Below are 26,081 nucleotides of genomic sequence, written 5' to 3' on the forward strand. Positions count from 1 at the left end.
CTGTTTTTCACCAAACTATACAAAACTGAGAAAATATATCAATAGTGTAGGCAAGCATGTTTCTTTACAACCTTTTTATCAGCTCGTGAACATCACAGAGAAAATATCCGCATATCGGTGGAAATGTATTTTTCTGTCGATCTACAGAATGCCTTTATAAATTAAAATAGCCTAAAAAGACATAAAAAAAGAATTACAAATGTTTAAAACTAACATGGGTTTAACGGGTTGCTATGCTGGTGACGAAATAACAACTAATTATGAAAATAAAATCAAAACAAATGGAACATATTCCAATCACATTTATTATTTACAGTGTATGTTAAATGGAGAAGTATGTGTACTGTAGTACATTGCATAGTTTTTGTCGAGTTTTCAACCGCTGGACCTCAACTTCATTGTACACTTCATTGTTCATTGATCACTGGGAAATCCATTGTAAACTATAAGAAATGCACACTAATCAATGCAAATACTTTAAGGTTATGTGAAAAAATATTTAAAGGAATCGGCAAAAATAGTAATACATAATTGCTGGGCAGCGGCCTATTTCAATTCATTAGGGATATACTGCTTGTATATTTAATGATATATATAAATGTTTTAATTAAATAAGCAATTTTCGGTACTAGGGCTGGAAAATTTTAATCACAACTATAGCTGCCATTTCGACCCTGGACAGCAATGCGTAGCTTTCAGCCTCCAATTAACGTCTGTAAAACTACTAAAACATCGTATTGCGGTGAAAAATATTTGCCAATCATACTCAATCGACTCGGAACACTGCAGTTCCTGATTTAATTAAGGGTATTATTAAAAAGTACTCGTGCAGTAATCAATTAAACAGGGACCACTAGTCGTAGGGACTACTAGTCGTAGGGACTACTAGTCGTAGGGACTACTAGTCGTAGGGACTACTAGTCGTAGGGACAACTGGTCGCATCCGTACAAGCTAGGTGATACTACTTGTCGGTGGGATACACGTCTAGTTGTACCTACGTCTACTTGTACCTACGTCTAGTTGTACCTCCTAAAAATCTGCAGGTACAACTAGTCGGGTGAGCCACCGTCTACTTGTACCTACGTCTAGTTGTACCTACGACTAGTTGTCCCTAGGCCTCGAGGTACAAGTAGACGTAGGTACAACTAGACGGAGGGACAACGAGACGCGGTCCCGATTGTTACTGAGCTAAAGGCAGATATCTCTACCTCCCTCTACCAGCCCTACCCTCCTATACCCTTGAGTAGAATAATGATATGTCAACTGCAGATGTGGAGACTGTTTCACCTGTCTTTGACTAGTAGGTTGAAATTGAAATACATCTACAAATAAATGGTTGTTGCTGTATTTGTATGTCGTTAGTTTAATATGATTGATGACACAATGTTTCACAGTTGAGTTCAATAGTTTTTTTTTTCACAAAGAGTCTTAAAATTTTATTTAACAAAATATTTAAAATGTGATCAGTAAGAGTTGGTCAAGCTTGGTTATTGAGTTGAATTGTTTACAACTTTTTAACTACCCCATAAATATTTTTGAGACTGCGACATATGCTTTACAAAATTGACGAATCTTCACTAAGCATGCTTACCTTCAAATATTAAGGTTATGAATCAAGGGTTATAGCTTTTAACAAGATATAATAGAGTAACAATATAATAAAAAAAAAAAATGCACTCCAAAAACTGATGACAATGCGTTATTCCTTTTGTATTTTCTGTATGTACGAAACTTATTTGCATACAAATACATAGTCAGAGCGATCTATAGTCTACGATCGTTTTAATTACAATGTACAATTTAAGTTTATAACATTATACCCTAACATATTTTCTGTTTTCGTAAGTAGTGTGACTAACAAAGAACCAAAAAACTCCTAGTGATTTGGAAACATAAGAGAGTTGCCTTGGAACGATATTCAAATATCTGTGTATGAAATGATCATGTAGTTAATGAGTGCGGCGTTACTGTGAATTTCGTTTAATTTTTATACATTTGCCTTACAATATACACCTCCTGCAATGTCACCACAAGATTTCATTTTATTTAAACAAGAAAAAGTTATGTCGGTCTGGATCCTATATTTATTATCATTTATCTCTCCATAGCTGTAAATCTGCATTTCAAAATACACTTTTTGTTGGGGTGAGATAAATGATCTCAAAAGACAAAGGAGAACATTTCCAATTCCATAAATTAATTTGAATTCTCAAAGTTGTCAACCCATTTCAGCCATTAGTTCTAGAATCACTTTGCAAGATAAATACTCTGCCTAAGAGGTAAATAAGTGTGTTTATTTACACATCAAGTAACCGGTTTTATGAAAGGAACTGTGCTTGTTATAATGAGTTACTGACTTTTTGGCAAAGCAAAACTAGTATTAAAAATAAAATACCATTACCGTATATATTTGAGTATAACACACAATTAACATTATAGGGGCATTGCAAGGAAAACGTAACCCTTAAAGTATTAATTGCAAACTAAAAAGTAACTGCTACGAGATGCGACATTAAGAAAATGTTTAAAGAACTATTCTGAAAAAAAAGTATTACTAGACAAATTTGTATTTAGACAAATTCCGCCAAAATGTAAGGTAATATTGATGTTTCGTAATGAAGCCATAACTAAGAAATACTCACCGTGCAAAGTAGTTAAAGAACAACGTTCCATTTTAGAGGTTTAAGTAGTCCAATAGTTTATTTACAGACTCAAGAAAAGTTAAAACGCTATAAAAGTTAAGCACCGTTAGCTTACAGCTTCCATCATTCCATCTAACGTTTCCTTTTCAGTTTCAGTTTAGTAAGCAAAAGTTATTAATTTGTTTTATTGATATATTTTTCTTCCGGCTAAACTAGAACAATACATGATTTTATTTTTTTCTGATTGTTATTATTAGTTGATCCAATACCCAATGAATCAGTTGATAAGTTAACACCCAAGAATAAAAAAATTAAGGTTCGCTGATGTGTGAATTAATCAATGATAAGTTTATATTTTCGTAAACATTTAAACGAAACATATAATACAACAAACCTTCATTACAAACTACACCTAAGTTATACATTTCATTAACAAGAAGTTAGTTAAAAGGATGGAAGAAGATGCTTCATATTTTAAATTGAATAGTTTATTCAAACTTCTTTGATCCCAAATATTGTTATTCCAGCTGAATTTGTTTGTATTGCAATTCGGTTAGACATTTACAAAATTATCTTGTTTTAAATTCAAACATATGTTGTTCATTGTACAAAAAGGTTCAGCAAACACGTTAAATGTACGTCACCTTTTTGCAAAAAGATTAATTTTGTCAAGTTTTTTTTTTTTTAATAATACTCTGTTTTCAGTGCAACTCACGTCCAAACCAAGGAACAATATCGTCGGCATTCCACAGAATTGACGACGATTCCACCATATCGACTGGGTTCCAAATAGCATCTCATACTATTTAGCCTCCAACTTTTCTTTCTACCAAAGTATAATTTGCCAAAGTGTGTGTAATGACTTACTGTAATAAACTGTAATGTAATGTCGCTTATTTAAAATTATATTATTATCCCTTTATAATATGTATATTATTTATTTTATTAAGAATAGGAAAATAGGGAATAATACCGTTTATTTCTCTTGTAAAATATATTTTTAGGAGTAGTAAGAGTTGTTTGTGATTTATTATTTATTTGAACAAAGTAATGCTTTGTTATATGGCGTTGCTGTATACGTTTATGTAATTTTCCTATTTTAAATACATTTCCCTAATTTCAAACACTTTTTCTTTTATTCTTCACAACAAATGCTATTCTCTCTGTTATTGAAAATATGGGGATAGTGATTCGAATTCAAATTCAAATATTTTTATTTGTGATAATACAACATCTTGGCCTCGCCAAATTTACAAAACTCGCCGGCTAGGTCCAATTGGTTCACAAAAATTAAAAAATATATTTTAAATTTTTCCTCTTTTTCTTTTTAACAAAAAAAATGTCTACTAATTCCATGGCGGTTTGTGGCAGGCACCTATCTATAAATAATTGCATTTAAAAAAAATACCCTTATTCAATTCATTTAGTTCACAATAAACCTTTTCTTAATGTTTCCTTACTACTTAAGTCTAACTTTACTGAATAGGACTATTTATGATATGTTTCATATTGGGTATTAATGAAATAAAATATAAATTTATATGATAATGCTCCGATTTGAGATTTTGAAAATGGAGCCAACAAAAATTACTATTGATTATTATTGTAACGTAAACATATCTTGCGATCGTAGACACTCAAGACTTTAAGCTACTTTTCAATTTCTAACCAAAATATTGAGTATATCAAAATCACATGACGTAACAAAAGGTGGCACCAGTACGAAGCTATTGTCGAGTTGAATGTGTTACAGAAAACAATAACTCAAATGTCATACGCCATTGTATCTGTGTTTGCCCTATTTCCTTTCGTTCATGACGGTTGCATCGCCAATTTCGTCACTTTATCCTTGTAACATAAATGATCCAAAACACATTTAAAACAGCTTACATTGTCACTAATGTAACTTCTGTTGCGATATATGTGAGTTCGTATCATTATGATAGAGATGGTTCACAGTTCTGAGGCAATATTCCTCAGCGTTGGAGGAACGTCAAGTATCCAGCTATTGATTGCAGGCTGCGTAAAGTATCTCATAACCGCGAGACCGAAATTGATTCCTCTCACTTCAGCGGAAATTAAAAAGTCTACTTTGAATTTTATTCCTCTAACTTAATAATTTCAGTCTTACTTCTCAAAAATCCTTTTTTCAAAGAGTGAACTGTGCTGATAAAATTTACAATTACCAAACCCCCTGACATCACCACCATGGTCTCGTATAACATCGTGACACTGACTGAGCCGTAGTCTGGGCTTTGAAACAATATATATCCCCTTTGATATTTGTTATAGCTTTAAGAAACACAACGGAGTGTTTTATGGTCAATAGTCTAGTTCTTAGAGCACCTACTTATTTATACAAAGATGTATAGCATTTACTGATTTATGAAGGCGATATTTGTGATATAATATCTTTTTAAACTATGAAAACGTCTGGTCTATAAGAGTCAAACTGTATAATTTTAATGTAATGTTATGTTTTGTAGTAAAATACATTCTTTGTAAGATATGAACCCACGTTGTTCCGTATTCATCAAGAATATATGAATAATGTATGAAATTATACATAAATAAATCGATCTATTTTTGTCTCATAAAAACATGTGAACGTGTATTTGTAAATACAACAGGCTTTTTCATAAGTTTCTTATAAGTTAAGGTAGTATTAATGGGTAAACATTTTCCAAATAAATCCAAACAATACTATTACTAATTCCTATTCTAATAGGACTTGCTAATTTCATCCTTGCCATTTAACCAGTGGAATTTGGAAGGTCAGTCGATTACAAGCCGAAGCGAGATAGAGAGGTATTCTACAGAAAGAAGCTTTTTACTGAGCGATGACAGATGATCTTCCCCCCTCCACAACACAAATCGTCCATAACGTTGAATTATATAATGATATATCAACTGTGAATGGGTTGAGGCTTTTCCACCTTATGAAGAGTAAACTATTGAAAAACAACTACATACAATGAAAATGTTGGTGTCTTGATTGTTGATAATGAGTATGGATAAAATGTTTTAAATTGTGCATTCCACTGCAACACTGTATTTTCAAAAAGTTTTCTCAAAAATCGTTAAATGCTCACATTAGTATTGCAATTTATTTGCACGTATTGATGGATATGGAATGAATTTTACTAAACTTAAAAAGACTATAAGTTAAAACTAATTTTATGTCATACCATAGTCAACATTTTTTAAGCATACCAGAAGAAACTCACAATCCATTGTCAGTCTCTTTAAAATAGCTATGCCTTGTAAACGTTGTCTAACCTAACATAATTCATATCCAAGTAATAATTGAACTTGTTTATAGTATACGTATATGCACAATAAATTAAAAACTTAATTTCAAAAAAATCTAACAGTCCTGGTAAAAATATGGGATGGAAGAAACCTTACAAAGACAATCCAAAAGAGATTCTTCATCGTTAAAGGCAATCTGTGTGATTGATATTCAAAACCTGCCTACCTCTAACATTCATGTGCACAATATGGCATCTTATTCAAGCTAGAAGAAAGAGGTTTCAATTTAACATCAAAGAGAGGTTTTATTTTATTTTTATCTTTTCGTTTCCCTTAATTTTCGTAACGGAAAACTTTCATGAAAATAAGTATGTAAAATTGCAGAATAAATGTGAATCTTTCATATGTTCCAAAATGTTACTCAAAATCATGCAATCTCCCTAAAAATCGATAACAGATAAAAACATATTGTTGTAGAGTGTTACTTGGTAAAATATGTCAGAGCCCCTTAAAATAAACATTCAAACATGCTTTGTATGTAGGTTAGTCATAGCTTTCAATAAATCTAACTATATACACTATAATTGGGACCTATAGAATTGGTGACAACGTGTTGTTGAGGCCAAGTACCAGATTAGGACATGGCAGTAAATACATAGTCTAAAATATTAACTGTTGAAACTTCAGAAATTTAAAACACAGCAATTAAACTTGACAGCACGTCAGTATTGACACAATATGGCTCGATTGCAATAAAATACATTCATCTTCTATTTCGAAGCTTATTGTCAAACGTTCTAGAATCATTTGAATACGACAACAAAATACGTTATGAATACCAAAGGATTCAGCAGACCACACCTGCCATTACACCCTCCTTTAGTAATAAATGTTTTCTACTTTATTAATTATTTACCTATGCGTATCTTAGACATAAACACAAGTGATATGTTATGTAACACGTCTAGAAACGCAAATTAAGTTACACGAGTTAACATGCCTCTGGTGTTATTTTACATTTGCGAGTAAAAGATCCTTTTTAAGCTAAAATTAAAAAATATTTATTTTGTCCTTACAAAATATTAAACATTTAAAGTAACTAGGCACCAGTGATGTTGACGACGACGTCGGGAGTTTATTGTTATCTGGGGTATTACAAGACACGCTACGGGCGGAATGTACTTCCTAATACGTGCTTATTTAAGTTTTAAACTTTTCATTATAGATAAAGGACAAGCCATAAAAATGCGTTTTCCATTCATACAACTTTATATAAATTATTTCACAAAATAACGACCCAAATCTTGACTTTAATTTGGGAAAAATATTTCTTGAATTCAAGGGAATGATCGGCATTTTACATTGATTGATGTCTCATGAAAATGTTATTTTAAAAGGTATATCTCATTAACATTATGTATAAACTATTTATTTCATTCCATATTTTTATTATTACTATTCTATTATTGTTTTACTATTATTTATTTTTTTATTTACTAAATCGATGACTAACAGCAGTTTAAAATCATATTTCTAATCCCATGTAAGAAGTACATACTAAGTAATTTAACAAAAAAATAAAACACTAAGACTAGAGGAAGGAGTGGACTTCAGACTGGTGTGTTGCTGGCCTAGTGAGTATCATCTCAAGATTCCACGCGGGGACAGGTTCTATTCCCGATTGGACTGCTTTCACTTAAAAGTTTTTGAATTAATTTTATACAAAATATCACAGACGTAGAGAATGACAACATAAGTCTATAAAGTTTGTATTTTGACAATAAAAACATAATAGTTTGAATAACAATGATAAAATAATCATTAGTATTATCACTAATAAATATAAAATAGTATAATTTTTCTATCGTCTATGTATTTTTCGCTTAATATTTGTAAACGTTTGAGCAAATAATGACAGCTATATTCGTTAGAATGCATTCAAAATATCTCGAATGCGAGAAAAATTTATTAAAATTATTTTGCTATACACGAAAGAGAAACTTGTAACCATGTCAAATCTGGCAAGATAATGGTCGGTTGTAATACAATAGCTACATTTACAATTTATTTTGTAGTTTATTGTAAAACGTGAATACCAAGGGGTTCAGGTGACATTTGAGTAGCCTTTACACCAGTGTTTGTAAAAAAATGGCAGTTGTCCTTAAATTCATTTTCAAACATTGCTATTCCCTTCGATATATCACAAAAATACTTATTCAGGTTTTCTCAAATGTTATTAGTTATTACTCTAAGTGTTTTTCACCCGAACAGGGTTATTATCAATTTGTTCAGGAAGAAGAAACTGAAATTCCTAAACATTCCGAGCCTTTATGTAATCGAGTTGATTGTGTAAGAGAAAATTATGTAGTTTTTAATATCATAAAACTCTTATATATTGGTGTTATAAACCAGAAGAGATATTGTTTTGTTTATTATATAATCAACGGTATTAACCATATTACATATAGTACCTATACATATTGGCAAGTTATTATCAAGAAGGCCATGAGGAAGACGCGGAGAATAGGCGAAGAGGACCGGCTCGCTGTCTTGGAAATTCTACAAGTGAGTACGGATCGCCATTTTTACTATCACTTTTTCTAAGTCCAATTAGCCTAGAAATTATCAAGTTAAATGCATTTACATTAACTGGCGACGAGTGTAAATTAAAGTATTTTACTTTGTGCGCGTGTGAAAGTCTTTTTTTCGATTTACAAGAGAAAATTAAATTGTGTTCGACCAAAAGGAGTTTGGTCCAAACAGGCAAAGACGCCTTGCAGGAAAAATCTGGTCGAAAAAGAAGGAAAATTTTGATTTTTACTGGAATTCAAGCATTATTCCGAAGCTAAAAGTATTTTATATTTTGGAGAAAGGTATTTGGTTGTATATAAGTCTATTTTTTCCCAACGAGTTGGTTTTGTGATGGAGTAATGAACTTTTTAAAACTTCCATACTCATGTCTAGGGTTGCCCCTTTTAAGGCCTAGGCCTATTGTCTTACTTCAGACACCATATGATAATCACGAAAAATGGCTTCGAAACAAATACTAGGGAAAATACAAGAGTTCAATAAAGACCAGGAGTCTTTTGAAAATTATATTGAAAGATTACAATTTTTCTTTAAAGTAAACTCAATTGAGGACAATGCTAAAGTTCCCCTTTTTATCTCCCTTATGGGACCAGATCTTTATAGCACGCTTAAAAATCTTTTATTGCCAAAGAAACCTGGTGAGGTTACATTTGACGTCATTGTTACGACTTTAACTTCATTCTTTTTGCCTAAGAAAAATAAGGCCTATGAACGTTTTGTCTTTAATAAGTGTGCACAGAAGGAGGGGGAGGCGGTGTCAGAGTTTGCCGTACAGCTAAAAAAACTTGCGTCCACTTGCGACTTCAAGGAGTTCTTGGATGATGCTCTCAGGGATAGGTTTTTGTGTGGCCTTCGTTCAAACGAGATTCAGAGTAGGCTATTATCCGAAGGTGATACTCTTACCTTTGACAAGGCATTACAGTTAGCCCTAGTTTTAGAAGATGCTTCTCGTAGTGTAAGGAGTTTGCACCCAGATTTATCAGACCGCACCATTTCTGAAATTAATTTTGTAAAGGCTCAGAGGCCTAGAGACCAATCAGGGGGGTTCAATCACAACTACAAAGGTCAACGCCAGAGATTGTGTTATTGCTGCGGGAAAAACCATGATTTTAAGAATTGTTTTTACAAGGATTTTATCTGTCATAACTGTAATAAGAAGGGGCATTTGTCCAAAATGTGTAGGCAGCCTTCAAGTAGACCTTTGGTAAAGGGCAAAATAAATCTCTGTTCGGAGAGTGATGAAGATGAATTAGCGGGAACTAAGTCGGCTACTGCGCCGGAATATGAGTTGTATAGTATAGGCCTAGCCTACACTGGTAGTAGTCATGGTTCAACACCTAAGAATTCTTTTACCGTAGAAATGTTAATCAATAGTTTACCTATCAAAATGCTTATTGACACTGGAGCAGTGGTTAGCATAATGCCAGAAGATGTTTTTGTTAATACCTTTAAGGAGGATAGGCCTAAGTTAACGAAAAGCAACATTTACCTTAAGACTTATACTGGACAGCGTTTAAGTGTTCTGGGCGAGTTTCAGGCGAGAGTCACAAATAATGACACAACGTTAGATCTGCCGATGGTGATCATCCGAAGTGAAACTCCAAACCAACCAGTGTTACTAGGCAGGAACTGGCTTAACAGGATCAAATTGGACTGGGGAAAACTGGTCAAGGATAATAACCTAGATGGAAGACAAGTGAAGGACAAGGACATGGTGGGCGTTGTAAACGGTAAGAATTTTCCAATAGATTCTACCGTAAGGAGTTTGAAGGAAACTTTTGCGCCTGTTTTTGAAGTAGGTGTAGGGACTATAAAGGGAACAGAAGTAGAATTGGTTCTGAAAGAGAATGCTAAACCAATATTTTGTAAAGCTCGTAACATTCCGTTTGCCTTAAGAGGGGCTGTTGAGAAGGAAATCGAAAAACTTGTGGAAAATGAAGTAATCTATCCAGTTACGCAAACTGAGTGGAGTACACCAATTGTGGTGGTAGGGAAACCTAACAATGAAGTAAGAATATGTTGTGATTTTAAGGTTACATTGAACCCCTGGTTGAGAACCGATCATTATCCACTACCGACAACCGAGGATATTTTCTCAAACATATCCGGTGCAAAAGTTTTCACAAAAATTGATTTGAGTTCAGCATATAATCAAATCTGTGTTAGTCCAAGCTCTCAAGAGCTATTGACAATTAATACACCTAAGGGTTTATTCAGATATAAGAGACTCCCTTTTGGGATAACAAGTGCTGGCGCAATTTTCCAGTCAGTTATGGATAAAATTCTAGCAGGGATTGAAAATGTACACTGTTACCTGGATGATATCCTTATTACTTCTCAGTCTTTTGAAGGTTTTCTACGAAAAGGTTAAGGAGGTTTTGTCCCGATTGCAACAGTACGGAGTGCGAATTAACGCAGGGAAAAGTGAATTTTTTAGGGACAGTCTTACATTTTTGGGACATCGTCTGGATGCAAGGGGAATATACCCCAGTGAGGAATTAACAGCAGATATTGTTAAGGCTCCTAGGCCAACCGATCTAACCCAACTGCGGTCATACATAGGCTTATTAAACTACTACGGGAAATTTCTCCCAAATTTGTCTACTCTGCTACACCCTTTATACAACTTGTTAAACAAGGGGGTCAAGTGGTCCTGGTCGGAAGAGTGTGAAAAAGCATTTCAAAAGAGTAAAGAGCTCCTTTTGACAAACAAGGTTCTCATACCCTTCAATCCGAAACTAGACATAGTTGTCATGGCGGATGCTAGTCCATATGGAGTAGGGTGGGTAATCTCACATCGGCTTCCTGACGGGTCCGAAAAACCCATAGCCTTTGGATCAAGAACATTATCAGTACATGAGGCTCGATACTCACAAATAGAGAAGGAAGCGCTCGCTTTAGTATTTGTTGTAAAAAAATTTCATACCTTCTTGTACGGTAGACGTTTTATCTTAGCAACGGATCACCGTCCCTTGACCTTTTTGCTTGGTCATAACAAGTCAATCCCTACTTTAGCAGCCGCCCGGATTCAGAGATGGGCTCTGACCCTAGCAGCTTATGATTACGAGCTGGTTTACCGAAAAGGTTCTGATATGTGTAATGCAGATGCAATGTCAAGACTGCCCTGTAATGTTGATTGCAACCCAGATGAAGTCGTAGCTTTCTTTTCTTCCATTGATGAAATGCCTATAACCTTCAAGGAGATTAGTCTCGCCACCCGCCACGACCCCGTCTTGTCTAAGGTGTTGGACTATACGTTGAATGGGTGGCCTAGCTATAACAACAGCCCCCAATTGAAGCCATATTTCTCAAGGTCTACTGAATTGTCTGTTGAGCAGGATTGCTTACTCTGGGGAAGGAGAGTTGTGATACCGGCGCCGCATCGGAAGGAAGTTTTGGCACTCTTGCATAAGGAACATCCAGGGGAAAGTCGAATGAAAAATCTGGCCCGCAGTTACGTGTGGTGGCCCAACATGGATAATGACCTAGAGGAGATGGTTAAAAATTGTTTTATTTGTCAGTCCACTCGGAATTCGTTGCAGTTGGCCCCGTTACAACAGTGGTCGTGGCCCAAGCATTGCTGGCAGCGCATACACATTGATTTTGCCTCATTCCACAATAAGGAGTTTTTGATTATTATTGATGGCTTTTCAAAATGGATGGAGGTTTTCTACATGACGTCAATCACGTCAGCCAAGACAATCGAGAAACTCAGGACTTGTTTTTCTGCCTACGGTCTTCCGTCAACTTTGGTATCAGATGGTGGCCCTCAACTTAATTCAAAAGAGTTTGATGATTTTTTGAAAGCCAATGCTATCCTTCATGTGGTCACCCCACCGTACCACCCAGCTTCGAACGGCCTTGCTGAACGAGCGGTACAGACTACCAAAAAATCTTTTATCCGTCAGCTTTTACATGATGAGAAGTCCGGAGAACCTCGGGCTTTACAACATCGCATCGACAGTTTCCTCTTCGCCTATCGAAATACTCCGCATTCGACCACAGGAAGTACCCCAGCAGAGTTATTCTTACGGTTTGTACCAAGAAATCATTTGAGCTTGTTAAAACCCCACCTCGCTCGTTCAGTTGATGAAAAACAGTTGAAAATGGAAGAAGCGGCTAATAAGAGAAGAGGCAAATTCAGATCATTTGTAGTAGGGGAGGAAGTATATGTTAAAAGCGTAAGACAGGAATCTTTAAACTGGATGCCAGGACAGGTTGTTAAGGTAGTGAGTCAAGTGACTTATTTAGTGAAGGTACAAGGCCGTACTCGCTTTGTTCATGCTGACCACTTGCGTCCTAAATTTGGAACAAATGTCGAAGAAGAAACCCTTATGACATTACCTACACCAGTTTCCCCAGGAAGGCCTAAGACTAGCCCGGGTATTAATAAAACAGTAGAGGAGATGAAGGATGGTTGCGAGATGGATCAACCTATAATTCAAGACGAAGTACATGAACCTGACCCAGTGAAGACAGTAAAAACCCCAAGCCCCGGAGGACCTCTTCGCCGTTCTCAGCGTGAGAGAAAACCTCCAAGGAAACTCGATCTTTAATCGAAGTAAATAAGTTCCCTCCAAGAAGAATTAAGTATTTTATGTTCATGAAGAAGTTTTAATTTTTGTTTTTATTTTGAGAAGATATATTGATTGTTTTATCCTTTTATGATGGTTGGGAGGGAATTGTTATAAACCAGAAGAGATATTGTTTTGTTTATTATATAATCAACGGTATTAACCATATTACATATAGTACCTATACATATTGGCAAGTTATTATCAAGAAGGCCATGAGGAAGACGCGGAGAATAGGCGAAGAGGACCGGCTCGCTGTCTTGGAAATTCTACAAGTGAGTACGGATCGCCATTTTTACTATCACTTTTTCTAAGTCCAATTAGCCTAGAAATTATCAAGTTAAATGCATTTACATTAACTGGCGACGAGTGTAAATTAAAGTATTTTACTTTGTGCGCGTGTGAAAGTCTTTTTTTCGATTTACAAGAGAAAATTAAATTGTGTTCGACCAAAAGGAGTTTGGTCTAAACAGGCAAAGACGCCTTGCAGGAAAAATCTGGTCGAAAAAGAAGGAAAATTTTGATTTTTACTGGAATTCAAGCATTATTCCGAAGCTAAAAGTATTTTATATTTTGGAGAAAGGTATTTGGTTGTATATAAGTCTATTTTTTCCCAACGAGTTGGTTTTGTGATGGAGTAATGAACTTTTTAAAACTTCCATACTCATGTCTAGGGTTGCCCCTTTTAAGGCCTAGGCCTATTGTCTTACTTCAGACACCATATGATAATCACGAAAAATGGCTTCGAAACAAATACTAGGGAAAATACAAGAGTTCAATAAAGACCAGGAGTCTTTTGAAAATTATATTGAAAGATTACAATTTTTCTTTAAAGTAAACTCAATTGAGGACAATGCTAAAGTTCCCCAAGTCCAATTAGCCTAGAAATTATCAAGTTAAATGCATTTACATTAATTGGGATGGGAACTTTTTAAAGAAATATATTTCCGTTCGCTTTTTCATTTATATTTTATTTTCCCTACCTACCTATATTTCGTCTAATCGGCCTAATCAATCATAAATACTAATTCATTGCATCAGTTTGGCTTCATAATGCAGACTTTCCACGTGTAAATTTACTTTCGTAATTCAGTAACAAATCTAAAAGAATGAAGATTACTAAACAATATTCGTACAATAAATGTAGTATTTCGAGAGAACACGTACTTGCAATGTTGGCAGAGAGGTGGAGGCGAGGTTTATTGTTATCTGGGAGTATTACAAGATACGCCAAAGGCAGAATATACTTTTTCTGGCGTATATTATTACGCCGGATCATTTAATTATGTTTTTATTTAATTCTTATCGTATATTAACATCTATATACATAAATTGAACCTGTAGCTATGCCGGTGCTAATAGCTAAGGGATTTAATGAAAGAAAGAAAATGGGGATTTTAAAAAATATATAGCATTTCAGAAATTTTCGGTAAAATATTGAATACAAACAAAACGAAACATACAAACTTAAAAATTAAAAACTTAAAGTATAGTTGTTTGATTTTCCTTTGATTAACTTTATTAACGGACTAAAATTTAAATAATATGCCAAAAAGAAAATGAATGAAAAGTAAACAGTATTACTTTGTTATAGCAGCTTAAGATACTAGTGGAGGAAATATTTCCAATATAGTAAACCTGTGACTTATTACGAACAAGTGCTTCATTACTGTCAAGGACAATAATCTGAATCAATAATTTGGATTGCCAATGTATTTATATTATTTTTCTTTGTGTCAAAGGTTGTCCAATTCACTTCAACCATCCTGGCGTCACTGAGTACAAATACCTAAACATCCCTAAAAATGTTTTTAAATGATTATATCTGATTACCCAGATTCTATCCCTTAGGCTTGTAGAGCCAGTAAAATTGTATTTACACATTCACCTTTAATATATGTACTATATGCTACGAACACCATGTTGATTACTTTTATACAAAAAGAACAGTGTATTATAGGCTAATAACCTTCACCTATTAGCCTAATTTGGCATCACCATTTAATGATACATCCGCACACGTTTTAGAGGGCGTTGAAGTGTCTACAGAAAACGTGACCCATTCCTATTGCAAGTTAGTTTTCTGTCTCTAAGTAGATTTGTCAGTCCATATAATATTTCATCCCCACTCGAAGGTTGTGGAACTGACGTTCCTTGAAATTGTTTTCGCAGCTACATCATGTTTCTTGAAGACGAAACCTAAGCTTTCTTCTGTAGACAAAGTCAACCTAAAAATAATATAATTTTAGGTTTCCATTACAGTTTAATATTAAGTTTAAACTCTTATTAAAGTCATTATTTTTTATTAAATTAAATTTAGTAGTTTTATATGATAACTTCAAAATGATATCGTTGTCCTACCTTTCACTATCCTTACTTAAATCTTTGACATCGTAACAAAGTTATAGAAAAATACAACTACCGAGATCACAGCTTTTGTAAGCGTTAACTGTTTCAAATGCTAGTTTACATTAATATTGTGAACAATTTTGTACTCAATGAGCAGTTATGCCATAACAGTAAACCTCTTAATGTTGTTATAAATGGTTAGTTGTATTGGTTGTATGACACTCCAATGCAGAATTTAATTACATCAAGAGTTCCTGTTTACATAAAATACAATAAAAAATCAAATAAAATATATTTTAAATTCCCTAATTATAATTTTTTCACGTAGCCTAGTAATTTTTCTTTTACTTTTAGATATGAATTTATTTTACTCGTATGTAAAAATAAAATTATAATAACAAAGCTAGTCAAATTTAAATCATAATCTACATTATTAGACGCTATGCAGCGTAGGCGTTGACATGATTGCCTAATCAGTTTCTGTCCATTTACTCATTTACATACAGATAGTTAGCTCCATTTAATCGTTTCGTGTAAACACAGAAGGACTCGATTCAATGGTTTCAATTAATTGTAGTTACAGTCATGAGTTGTTTTTACAATTTTACCGTACAAATTGTACCTTACTGCATTTGGTTTAGGTCATTAAAATCCAATTATTATTATTTATCGAATTGGTCTGTGGCAAACAATGGTTTTTAAATTTTTAATATTTACCATATTTATACAAATATTTAAATTACTTGTGAGTTTTGGCTATATCTATAAAACACTGAGTTGGAAAAAATTTGTTTATGAGACTTTATCCTTTATTCAAATATATTTTAATGGTATGGATTTCAAGTTTTGGGAATGATTGATCAGATTAAAATTAAAACAGACCATTAAAACAAATCTTTATAGACCTCGTGCATTCTGACACATATTTTACAACATTTTGATTTTATTAACGGGAGTCTATGACTGTACACTTTAATTCAAAAGCCAAAATTAGTTCGTATTGTTGTTTGGTAAAGTGAAAGTGATAGAATCTATATATATAAAAGGCAAAGCCCTCACTGACTGACTCACTCATCACTAATTCTCCCACTTCCCATTTACCTAGGAGGCTGAAATTTGGTACACTGATTCTTTAGGCATTAAATAGGAAAACTAAGTTGTTTTTATTCAGATCGGACTCTCGGGCTCCGCCCCAGTGGCTCTGGAGTTTCCCATGTTAACCTTTTGAGAAATGGAATTAATGAATCTTAACAGCTGTTTCATTAAACAAGTTGGTTCTGTTCTATGATGTTCAATAGCATTAAAGTTACAAGGATTACCAACAGGATGCAGCATTATTATTTCTTTTACATTTATGACAACAGCTAATTTGCAATCAAAAGGTGAGTGAGCATAGCGAACGAACTTCAACCTGGAGGCGAGTTAGCGTAGCGAACGAGATAACCTGAAGGCAAGTGAGCGTAGCGAACGAGCCAACCTGAAGGCAAGTGAGCGCAGCGAACGAGCTCCAACCTAAAGGTGAGTGAGCGTAGCGAACTAACTTCAACCAGGACGTGATTGAGCCATGCGAACGAGATCATCTTGAAAATTAAGAAGTTAAACGGGGCAAAGCCGCGGGTTACAGCTAGTATCTCAATAAATTTATTAGTGATTTTTAAACATAGAAGCTTATTGATTAATTTTTTTGTCATTGATAAAATAGAGCTATAAAAGATGGTAAGGATCAGTAATTTTATATGTAAACCCTGCAGATATAGGGGTTGTATGAAACTGTTTACTTACTTCTAAGGTCGTGGCAGAGAGATCTATAAGTTATTGTAGATTTATGCAAATAATGTCATTAACCCCTGCATCATTCAACTAATATTGTACTTAAATAAAAACCGGTGGTGGGTGTAACTCAGTTTTAAAGTGGTACTTTCTTAGTTTTCTGAGGTAAATTTATTATTTTAAAACAAAACATGTGACTTAATCAAAAATTAACTGAATGAAGAGGCGGGGAGAAAGATTCTCGCAGAAATGTAAGGTGATTGTTACTGAGCTAAAGGCAGATATCCTCCCTCTACCAGCCCTACCCTTCTATACCCTTGAGTAGAATAATGATATGTCAACTTCCGATATGTTGAGACTGTTCCACCTGTCTTTGACTAGTAGGTTGAAATTGAAATAAACTCTACAATAACGTTATTATCTTTTCAACTTCTTACACTTTTAATGCAAGATTAGTTCATATACAGATCTGATGATGGTGGAAGCACAGAGATGCACATAATCGAGTCACATGTTAAATCTGGACCATAAGGCGAGATCGGGTAATGTGTATGGTAATTATTAGGTAACATTTTCATTTGATACTATAAATGGCGAGTGCAATGTTATTTTTTTAGTTAGTTATAGGAGAAAAGGTACAATTTTGAACTTTCAGCTCAATATTATTTGATTTTTTTTCTTTTCGAGGTTGTGCCTAAGTTGTCTGTTTGAAAATCATTTTCCTACATTACGTGAAACTACATTTATCACATTATATTATGTATTACTATTTTAAATTATTGTTTCCTGAAATGTGAATGGATCGTATTAAAATAGTCTCTGGTATACTCCTTTTCCGTATATTTTTTATAAGGCTACACTGACAAATGTGAAATATTTCACATGTATTTTTAAAACAAATACTGTATTTAACAATTTTTATTACAGCCATTAAAAACTGTTTTCTAATTTCCAAAAATGTTTTCCAACAAAATATAAAGGTTCTAAAATGATAATCAACTAGGTAAAGGACTAGGTAAAACAATTTGCTGCTAAGTGCTGCTTTTACTGACTAAACTATTTTTATTCTATAGTAAAAGATTGAGGTTCCAACACTTTGCTTGATATGCTTTATGGATGTTAATTAATATATCTTTACAAAAATGTTTTGGACCAACCAAATAGTTTGAGAATGGCTTTAAAACGACCTAAGTTTAGATTTTTATTCTGTATTTTAATTTAACTTGTGAAGTTTTTAACAGACCATTAATGTCACCAAGTACCTATGTGTGTGCGCAATCAGGATCTAGATATTTTATTTGCAAGTTATTTGTAACTTGAGATATATTTCTTCTGTAAACATTTTAAATGCAAAGACATTAAATGATAAGTTTAAAATTGTTTGTAACATTTTGAAAAGTCTAACGTCGATCTTGTCTATATTAAATGTATATTCTTTATCAAAATCGTTAAATATCTTATTACAATTCCAAAATTGACTATGTTATTTTAAATGGTTGAATTTGGGGTGGGCTTAGAATATTTACAGTTTGAATACTATTCTTAATCGTAATATTACAATATCGCTTATTACATTTTTGGTAGGAACATTTTAAGATCATTCCTTCGTATTAACTATTTCACAGCAGTGTTATAACTGATAACTAAGCTGGTTAAATGCTATGTTAATAATGTATATATTCTACGAAAGCGCAAAGTTAACGTACTTTCTTATAATGATTGAATATATTTTGCCTGATAATATTCTGTCATCATCCGAAATTTTACATTTACTGAGTTTATGTTGTATAAGAATTATAACTGAACAATATATATTTGTATTATATATTTATTTTGATGAATTCTACCAAAGTCTAATATTCGAGCTAGGTATTATTTCTTTACAAATCCGCGGTTTCGGTTGTAACGAGAATAATAGGCAGATATTAAGGCCAGTGGAGGACATCACCCAGTTCCATAAATTAGTTTGGAGTCTCGTAGTTGTCAGCATAATGTAGCTCATTACCTCTAGAAATACTTTGAAAGATAAATATCCTGCTTAAGAATAACGGTAGATTCTTTTCCTTAACTCAACCTATCGTTTTGACTACATTGCTGTCTTGTTATCACTAAGTCGATATTTATTTTAATGAAATCAGTAATAACGTCACAAAATACATAAAAGTAACGTATTATTACTTGATTCGAAGTTAATAAAATGTTTGAAAACGTTATCTGAATCTCAGATTGACAGAATTTGTACTACCATATTTTATCCTTAAAACGAAGATTATGTTTAAGTTTCTTTGAATCACCAGAGTCGTTCCTTTACAAATATTTATGGTCGAATCTTTAATTTCTGTGGTTTTACTAGTTAAATACATGTACTGTACCTTATTTACCGTTAAAAGTAAATTTATGAAGCCATTTTAAACTCAGTAAGTTTATAACTTTTATCTATCATTTCAATTTAAGTTTGATATCCAAAAGCTGTTCAAAGTGAAACAGTTAAAGTGTTATGGCAATGAAGAAGTATTGTTCTGAGTTTCTTATTTTGACATGAAATCTACACTTTGAATTGGCAGCACAAGTGGTAGTACATATTGATTTAGTATGTCATTAGATTATATCTTAGTATTTCACTATCTAGTAACCTACTAACCTTCACCTAACTATGCTCACCTTACATTTAATTGCGTGAAAATTAAACATTATACAACAGTTCCAACTCACCACACGTCCAAACTGGGGAACAATTCCATCGGTATGCTACCGGAATGACGACTATTCCATCGGTATGCTACCGGAATGACGACGATTCCATCGGTATGCTACCGGAATGACGACGATTCCATCGGTATGCTACCGGAATGACGACGATTCCATCGGTATGCTACCGGAATGACGACAATTCCATCGGTATGCTACCGGAATGACGACAATTCCATCGGTATGCTACCGGAATGACGACAATTTCATCGGTATGCTACCGGAATGACAACTATTCCACCTCATCCACCGCAAAGTGCACCTCATACTGTACAGACTTGATATTATAGGTAAAAGGGTTTCTTTCTAACACATAAATTTTTAAAGTCTATAATTTTGTAATTGCCTTACTCCCATCTAATATTTTTTGGATGGAAACATATTAAATATATTGTTTTGTACACATGAAGCTATTTTTTGTCAGACAACTCGGAAATATAACTGTGTGTTATATTGTAAATAATTAAGGATTAAATTCCTTTAGTTGTAATTCACAGCCATGTTTAGTGTACGTAATTTTTCAAGTTTAGATTTATACAACATAATTACTCTTTTCCTTTTTATATTTGAATTATCTCTGCTATTAAAGTTACCAAAGTAAAAGGTGCAGTTAAAAACTATTTTCCCTTGCTTTCGTCAACGATAATCTTATTATTACTTCATCACTGTATTTTTCCATTTCGTGGTGGATTTTAAATCATAGTATTAAAACAAATTGAATAAATGAATAATGAATAAATGATTTTATTTCCATCAAAAATTAACAATGTATGAACATTTGTAATATTGGAAATATAACTGATCACTTTAACAAGTTGTGTGGTCAGTAGAATAAATTATAATAATCTAAAAATAAACATTAAATCAGCCTAGCTCAACATAAAAAATGACACATAAAAAATGCAATTAAAAATAGTACTAATAAAAATATTACTAAAAATAGTACTAAGTATAACAGTTACATTTAAACATACCTAAACAAAGCAGTGTACAGAAAATCACAGACAATAATCAATACCTGAAACAAACAAAAGATTTATTTCATACGAATAATGTTTCAGCTAAATACAATTTATTAAATTAACTGATTTCCTGAATACTGACTAAAATAGGATATTGATATTATCAAGTAAAAGCAGGAGAGTAACAAATATGTATAAATAATACAGCTTCCCTCTGCGAAATACTGCAACAGTGTGGTAAATGTTTCCAGTTTTTTCAATTTTTTTGTAGAATCTATATTTTGTATTCATTAAGAGTATTGTAAAATTATATTTTTGGTAGGAACTTTTAATAACATTCTTTCATACTATCTATTGTACAGCAGTGTTATTACTTATAACTTAGCTGGTTGAATGCTGTGTTAATCATATAATGATACAACACTTTAATAAATACTGTTACGTCATTAGAATAATAACTAGAAGTCAATGTTAAGTCAAACTAAAATTACTCTATATATTTTTTTTACACAACACGTTTGTTCATGTATACTAGCGGTCATTTGGATATGTTTGCTGTGATTAACCTCAGGCCTATCTACAATTCGATCTGGGAAATATATATCAAAATATGAGTTATACTATAAACTGGATCTAATAGCCAAAATTTAGATTTATGAAAATGTATACTGAACTAAAACATTAACATACAAGAAGTTTGAATGTGGCCTTAAAGAAACAGCTTTGCAATCTCCAAAATGATAACAATTTAAAAATCAAATCTCACCTCAAATATAAACAAACTAAAGTACATGTATTTTACACAATGCAACAAAAGATGTCACCAATACGCTATTGTCATGTTGAATGTGATACAGAAAACAATAACTCAAATGTCGAGAGCCATTGTATGCTATCTGTGTATTTGCCCTATTTCCTCTCGTTCATGACAGTTTGCTTTGCTAATGTTGTTGCTGTATCTTTTTATATCAGTAATACATTTAAATTCCCATCTTAAGTATTTCTTCTCAAGTGTTTCAAAATATTAATATCTCGACGCTGTATACAATTTTATAGGTTAAGAGTAATCTATAAATCTCAAATTACGTAAGCTAACATTTCCCTTTCCACAAATAGTAATCATGTGTTATATGGTGATATTTCTTAACGTTCGAGGGACGTCAAGTAACTCTGCTATTGATTGCAATCTGCTACGTAAGTTCCTAATAAAAACAAACCTGAAATTAACTTATCTTACTTCCACAGCAGAATTTGTAAATCCTGCTTTTTTCTTGACATTGAATTTCAATTTTACCTCAGAATAAAATCTTAGTTCGAGAACTTAATATTGGTTGAGATCAAGAGATTATCGACATTTTCCAAGTTGCTACGGTTTACAGAACAAGTATGCTCTTCTGCTACACCTAATAAATATTGGAAAATCATCTTAAATTATTAATAATCAGCAAGGTTGTAAGCTTCCTTTTAAATTATTGTTAATTACAACTTGTTTGAATTATTGTAACCACCATATTTTTGATTGATATTTTTGTGTATAAAGTAAGATTTTTCAGGTTCATGTACTATCGCCACATGTACTCTATTTGATCTGCGCCATTCAGATCCGTTAGTCACGTGATCGTCTCCAACATGTCAACATGTTTATATAGTAACATAAATACCCCACAATAATGCAATCATATATTGTAAAACATACATAACATCATTATGTTTTACAAGCTTTCATAAACTGTAACAAGATAGCGCATAGCTCATTTGCCAAATTATGAAGAAAATCTAGGTTTGTAGCCAAGACATGTTCTTGCCCTACATTGGAAGACTGCTGCAGTAAAACTTCTCTATAATGAGAATATAAACTCCGATCACTCAAATTGCAATTGGAATTATGCTAGAGTTAATTTTAAATACTAAACATCTAATCAAGTTTTATGTAACCCTTTATTTGAATACCTTTATTGATAACCAAATGAGTAGGGGTTAAAGGGTGACTAAGTGTACTAATTGTTGGGTACATTTGTAACTCAGTTGAATTGTTAAGGATTAGAACATTTAATCAGGTATTTTGGAACAACATTATTTGTAAATTCCAGTTTTAGTGGACTGGACACAGAAGTCTCAGAAGAATGTATTTTACTTAAGCTTTTAAAATTTTTAGTCCATTCTTATAATCAAATGTGCGAGTAAACGGTGATGAAAGGGCAGGTGAGTGATAAACATTGACTACTCGTTATAAATTGGGTATATTTGTTACATAGATTAATTGTAAAGTATTTGAACCCGTAACCAGATATTTAAGGACAACATATTGACAGTTTTAGTGTACTTAAGAAGATAATACAAAAATCGTAGAGGATTTTATTTTGTTTTGGATTTTAAATGTTTGGTCTATAATATAAATGTACAGGGTTTCAACTTTTTTTGACCAGTGAAATCTATAATATTGAGCTTATAGTCTCAGAAAATTGTAAATTTCTTGAAGGTACTTATTTGGATGACAGATTATCCCTAACCTCCCTCTCCCTGCCCTCATCACAACACAAAAATATCATACACTGACATTGATAATACTGTACTTTAAATAGAAATAAATTCAAATAGTTTTTACTATGATGTAAAAACACAAATTGTTTTAGTCTCTCCATAAATAGTATACGGAAAAGTTATTGTTTTCAAATTTGAATTTGGACGGATATCGGTTTTGGGTACCCTAAAGAGTAGTTTTTGTAGAGGTAAACGGTGTGTTTAAGTGGGTGTGTGAGTGCACAGGCTTACAGATTACATATATGGTCAGATTTTTTATAAATTTGGTTTTTGAGCACAAATCACTATTATCCCCAGATTTCTTAAATCAAGAATTTTTCAGGTAACTTTCTTATAAAAAAGCAAAAGTTTAAAAATACAACCCAACATTTTTATTAATAAAATTTTGTATGTTATAAATCCGGCCCTAAACAAAATAGTATAACCAAAATATTCTGTAAAAATTACTGTTCAAAAGCTATTGAAACTTTTGTGATTTTTCCGATGAAAAATCAGTCACTCTCTCCGCTTACCCATGGCAAAGGTTGTTGACAAGCTAATGGGAAAAGTATGTGTTTCAGATGTCGTTTGTTTTTAATTGTTGTTCTTGTCTAAACTAGATAAAAGTTACAAGAGAAAACAAAATAAAATTGTAAAAAATAAGTGTTTTAACAGTAGTCCTGTTTCAAAGTTCTAACAACTAACCAACAATCTAATCGACTTATATTATTTAACATATTTGGCACGTATGGGTTGACATAAATTTTATAACTCACTGACCTTTACATATTTAAATCCATGTACATTTCCTGTAGCAGTACACACACAAAATCTAGGATTAAAACATAGGGTTTGTAATATCAAAATTTGCTTAAGCTCATCCCCGTAAAATAACTTATTGTGTCTCGATTACTGACGTAATTTAGTGGAAAATATCCACCTTTCAAATCATAGTGCACATCGGTCGTAAATATTCATTACTTAGAATAAGCAATTAATATGCATCAACAAATAATGATGATTACAAATATTACTCATAAATGAATCCGCGAATTCTATGAAAACACAATTACCAGTTTACAATACGATAGTTTAATATTGTATTTATTAAATCATTATTTGCGTTCAGCATACGTGCCGATTTATGAATGACCAATTTAATGCGAATTATTTAGTTGAATTGAGTTGCACATTTCACGACATTTACTTGGTTATTTAGTAAATAGCCCAAAATATTTCTCATGCACAAGCTCTTTAAACTAGTGTATAATAGCCTAGATTATTATTAAACATTTAATTTATGTTATGTCATTTGCTTTTATAATAAGACATTTACTTTCTTATTTAAATATAGTACTTAATTAATGGATATAGTGACATAAAATATACCTATCATTCGCTGGAACTTAATACTAATATTTTTATAAGAAGTTTAAACAAATATTTCATGTATTGGTCAGGGTATGGTCGCCATTTCATTGAAAAGTATTAAAGGGTTTCTTTTCTGCGTCGGAAACCACTTAAGGTTAGATCAGAAAGAAGAAGAGAGTCTCTAAGAGAGTCTTAGAAGAATTTTCTAGATTGTTTCCTAGATTGGAAGAAATGTTTTTTTTTATTTTTTAGAATGGTATGGCCATTTTTTTCATAGAATAATATGTCAGAGATAATATTTTTTAAAGAGAAATAACGTGTATTCGCCTACTTAACTACGTTTCAATAGCTCCTAATCTTAGCCGAAAGAATCCTTAATATTAGAAACGTAAGTATCAATTTGTTAGATTAGTTTTCAGAAAAGCTTAAGAAAAGCTTTATGTGTTTTACCTAAATAATGCTCTTTCTCACTGATTAATGGATCCATTACTTGTGTTAATTTGCAGTACGTTTCCCAGCGGTTCTTGTGAACCACAGTAACCGTCAGGAACAGACACATTCCTTGCCATTAAACCTGCTCTGCTTTAAGGGAAATCCTTTATAACTTACAAATGTACTTTAGTGTAACATTTAACTTAATAAAAATTTTCGCAAATATATCTTACATAATTTTAGATGTTTTGCAATGCACGAAATCCTTTCAGATAACTAATACTTCCTGACTGCTAAAAATCTAACTTTAAAAACAAATGTTTTATAATTTGATAAATAATATTGTATAATGCCAAGTTTTGGACACGGGCTATTCATGATCACTTATAATAAATGCCAATTATTTAAAATTTTGATAAATGATTTTTTTAGTCTAATACTTTTTCTCACTATTCAGTTATATCACACTTAATAATATCTTAAAAATAACATTGTTGCAATTAACTCATTGAAGACACATATAAATTTTGGAAGACGAGAAATAAACAATACATATACGTGTACATATACACATATTTACATAGACAATTTTCAAATCTGTAGTCCTATGGTTACATAAAATATTGTGATATTATAAATCCCAAAACAATTTAAAATTTAGTTAGACTTTCTTCGCAAGGAAATATCTCAGATCAATTAGGAGATTTAAGACGATAAAGATAAAATCAATGAATTAAAATAATTTTACCCATCTTTTTTACACAACAAGGACACTTGACAGACTGTCAAAGCTGAAGTAATACTGCTCGTTTGAAATACAATGCATTCATTGTTTACTACGAAGTGATCGTCAAATGTTCGAGAGCCATTC

At 32.6% G+C, this 26,081-nt stretch overlaps 2 protein-coding genes across 3 annotated transcripts in view; one reads left to right on the plus strand and one right to left on the minus strand.

The window, feature by feature from the left end:
• The window catches only part of LOC129002575 (regulating synaptic membrane exocytosis protein 1-like), a 276,072-nt gene that overhangs the window by 241,280 nt on the left and 8,711 nt on the right, over window positions 1-26,081 (minus strand). The gene's annotated exons all lie outside the window — the stretch shown is intronic.
• On the plus strand, window positions 8,401-13,040 carry LOC129002379 (uncharacterized protein K02A2.6-like). The gene is made up of 4 exons (XM_054430126.1): window positions 8,401-8,460; window positions 9,215-9,439; window positions 10,022-10,214; window positions 11,500-13,040. The coding sequence occupies exons 1-4, from the start codon at window positions 8,401-8,403 to the stop codon at window positions 13,038-13,040; spliced, it is 2,019 nt and encodes a 672-aa protein (XP_054286101.1).

The sequence above is a fragment of the Macrosteles quadrilineatus genome, unplaced genomic scaffold (genome assembly GCF_028750875.1).
Source record: "Macrosteles quadrilineatus isolate MER2022 unplaced genomic scaffold, UCM_ALF_1.0 Scaffold_9__3_contigs__length_116548681, whole genome shotgun sequence".
Classification (NCBI taxonomy): domain Eukaryota; kingdom Metazoa; phylum Arthropoda; class Insecta; order Hemiptera; family Cicadellidae; genus Macrosteles; species Macrosteles quadrilineatus.

Excerpts from the sequence above, each read along its gene's own strand:
- LOC129002379 (XM_054430126.1), top strand. The coding sequence starts at position 8,401 with ATGAGGAAGACGCGGAGAATAGGCGAAGAGGACCGGCTCGCTGTCTTG. Across the intron at positions 8,461-9,214 it reads CTGTCTTGGAAATTCTACAA|TGTGCACAGAAGGAGGGGGA; the intron begins GTGAGTACGGAT and ends GTCTTTAATAAG. Across the intron at positions 9,440-10,021 it reads TAGAAGATGCTTCTCGTAGT|GCGAGAGTCACAAATAATGA; the intron begins GTAAGGAGTTTG and ends GGCGAGTTTCAG.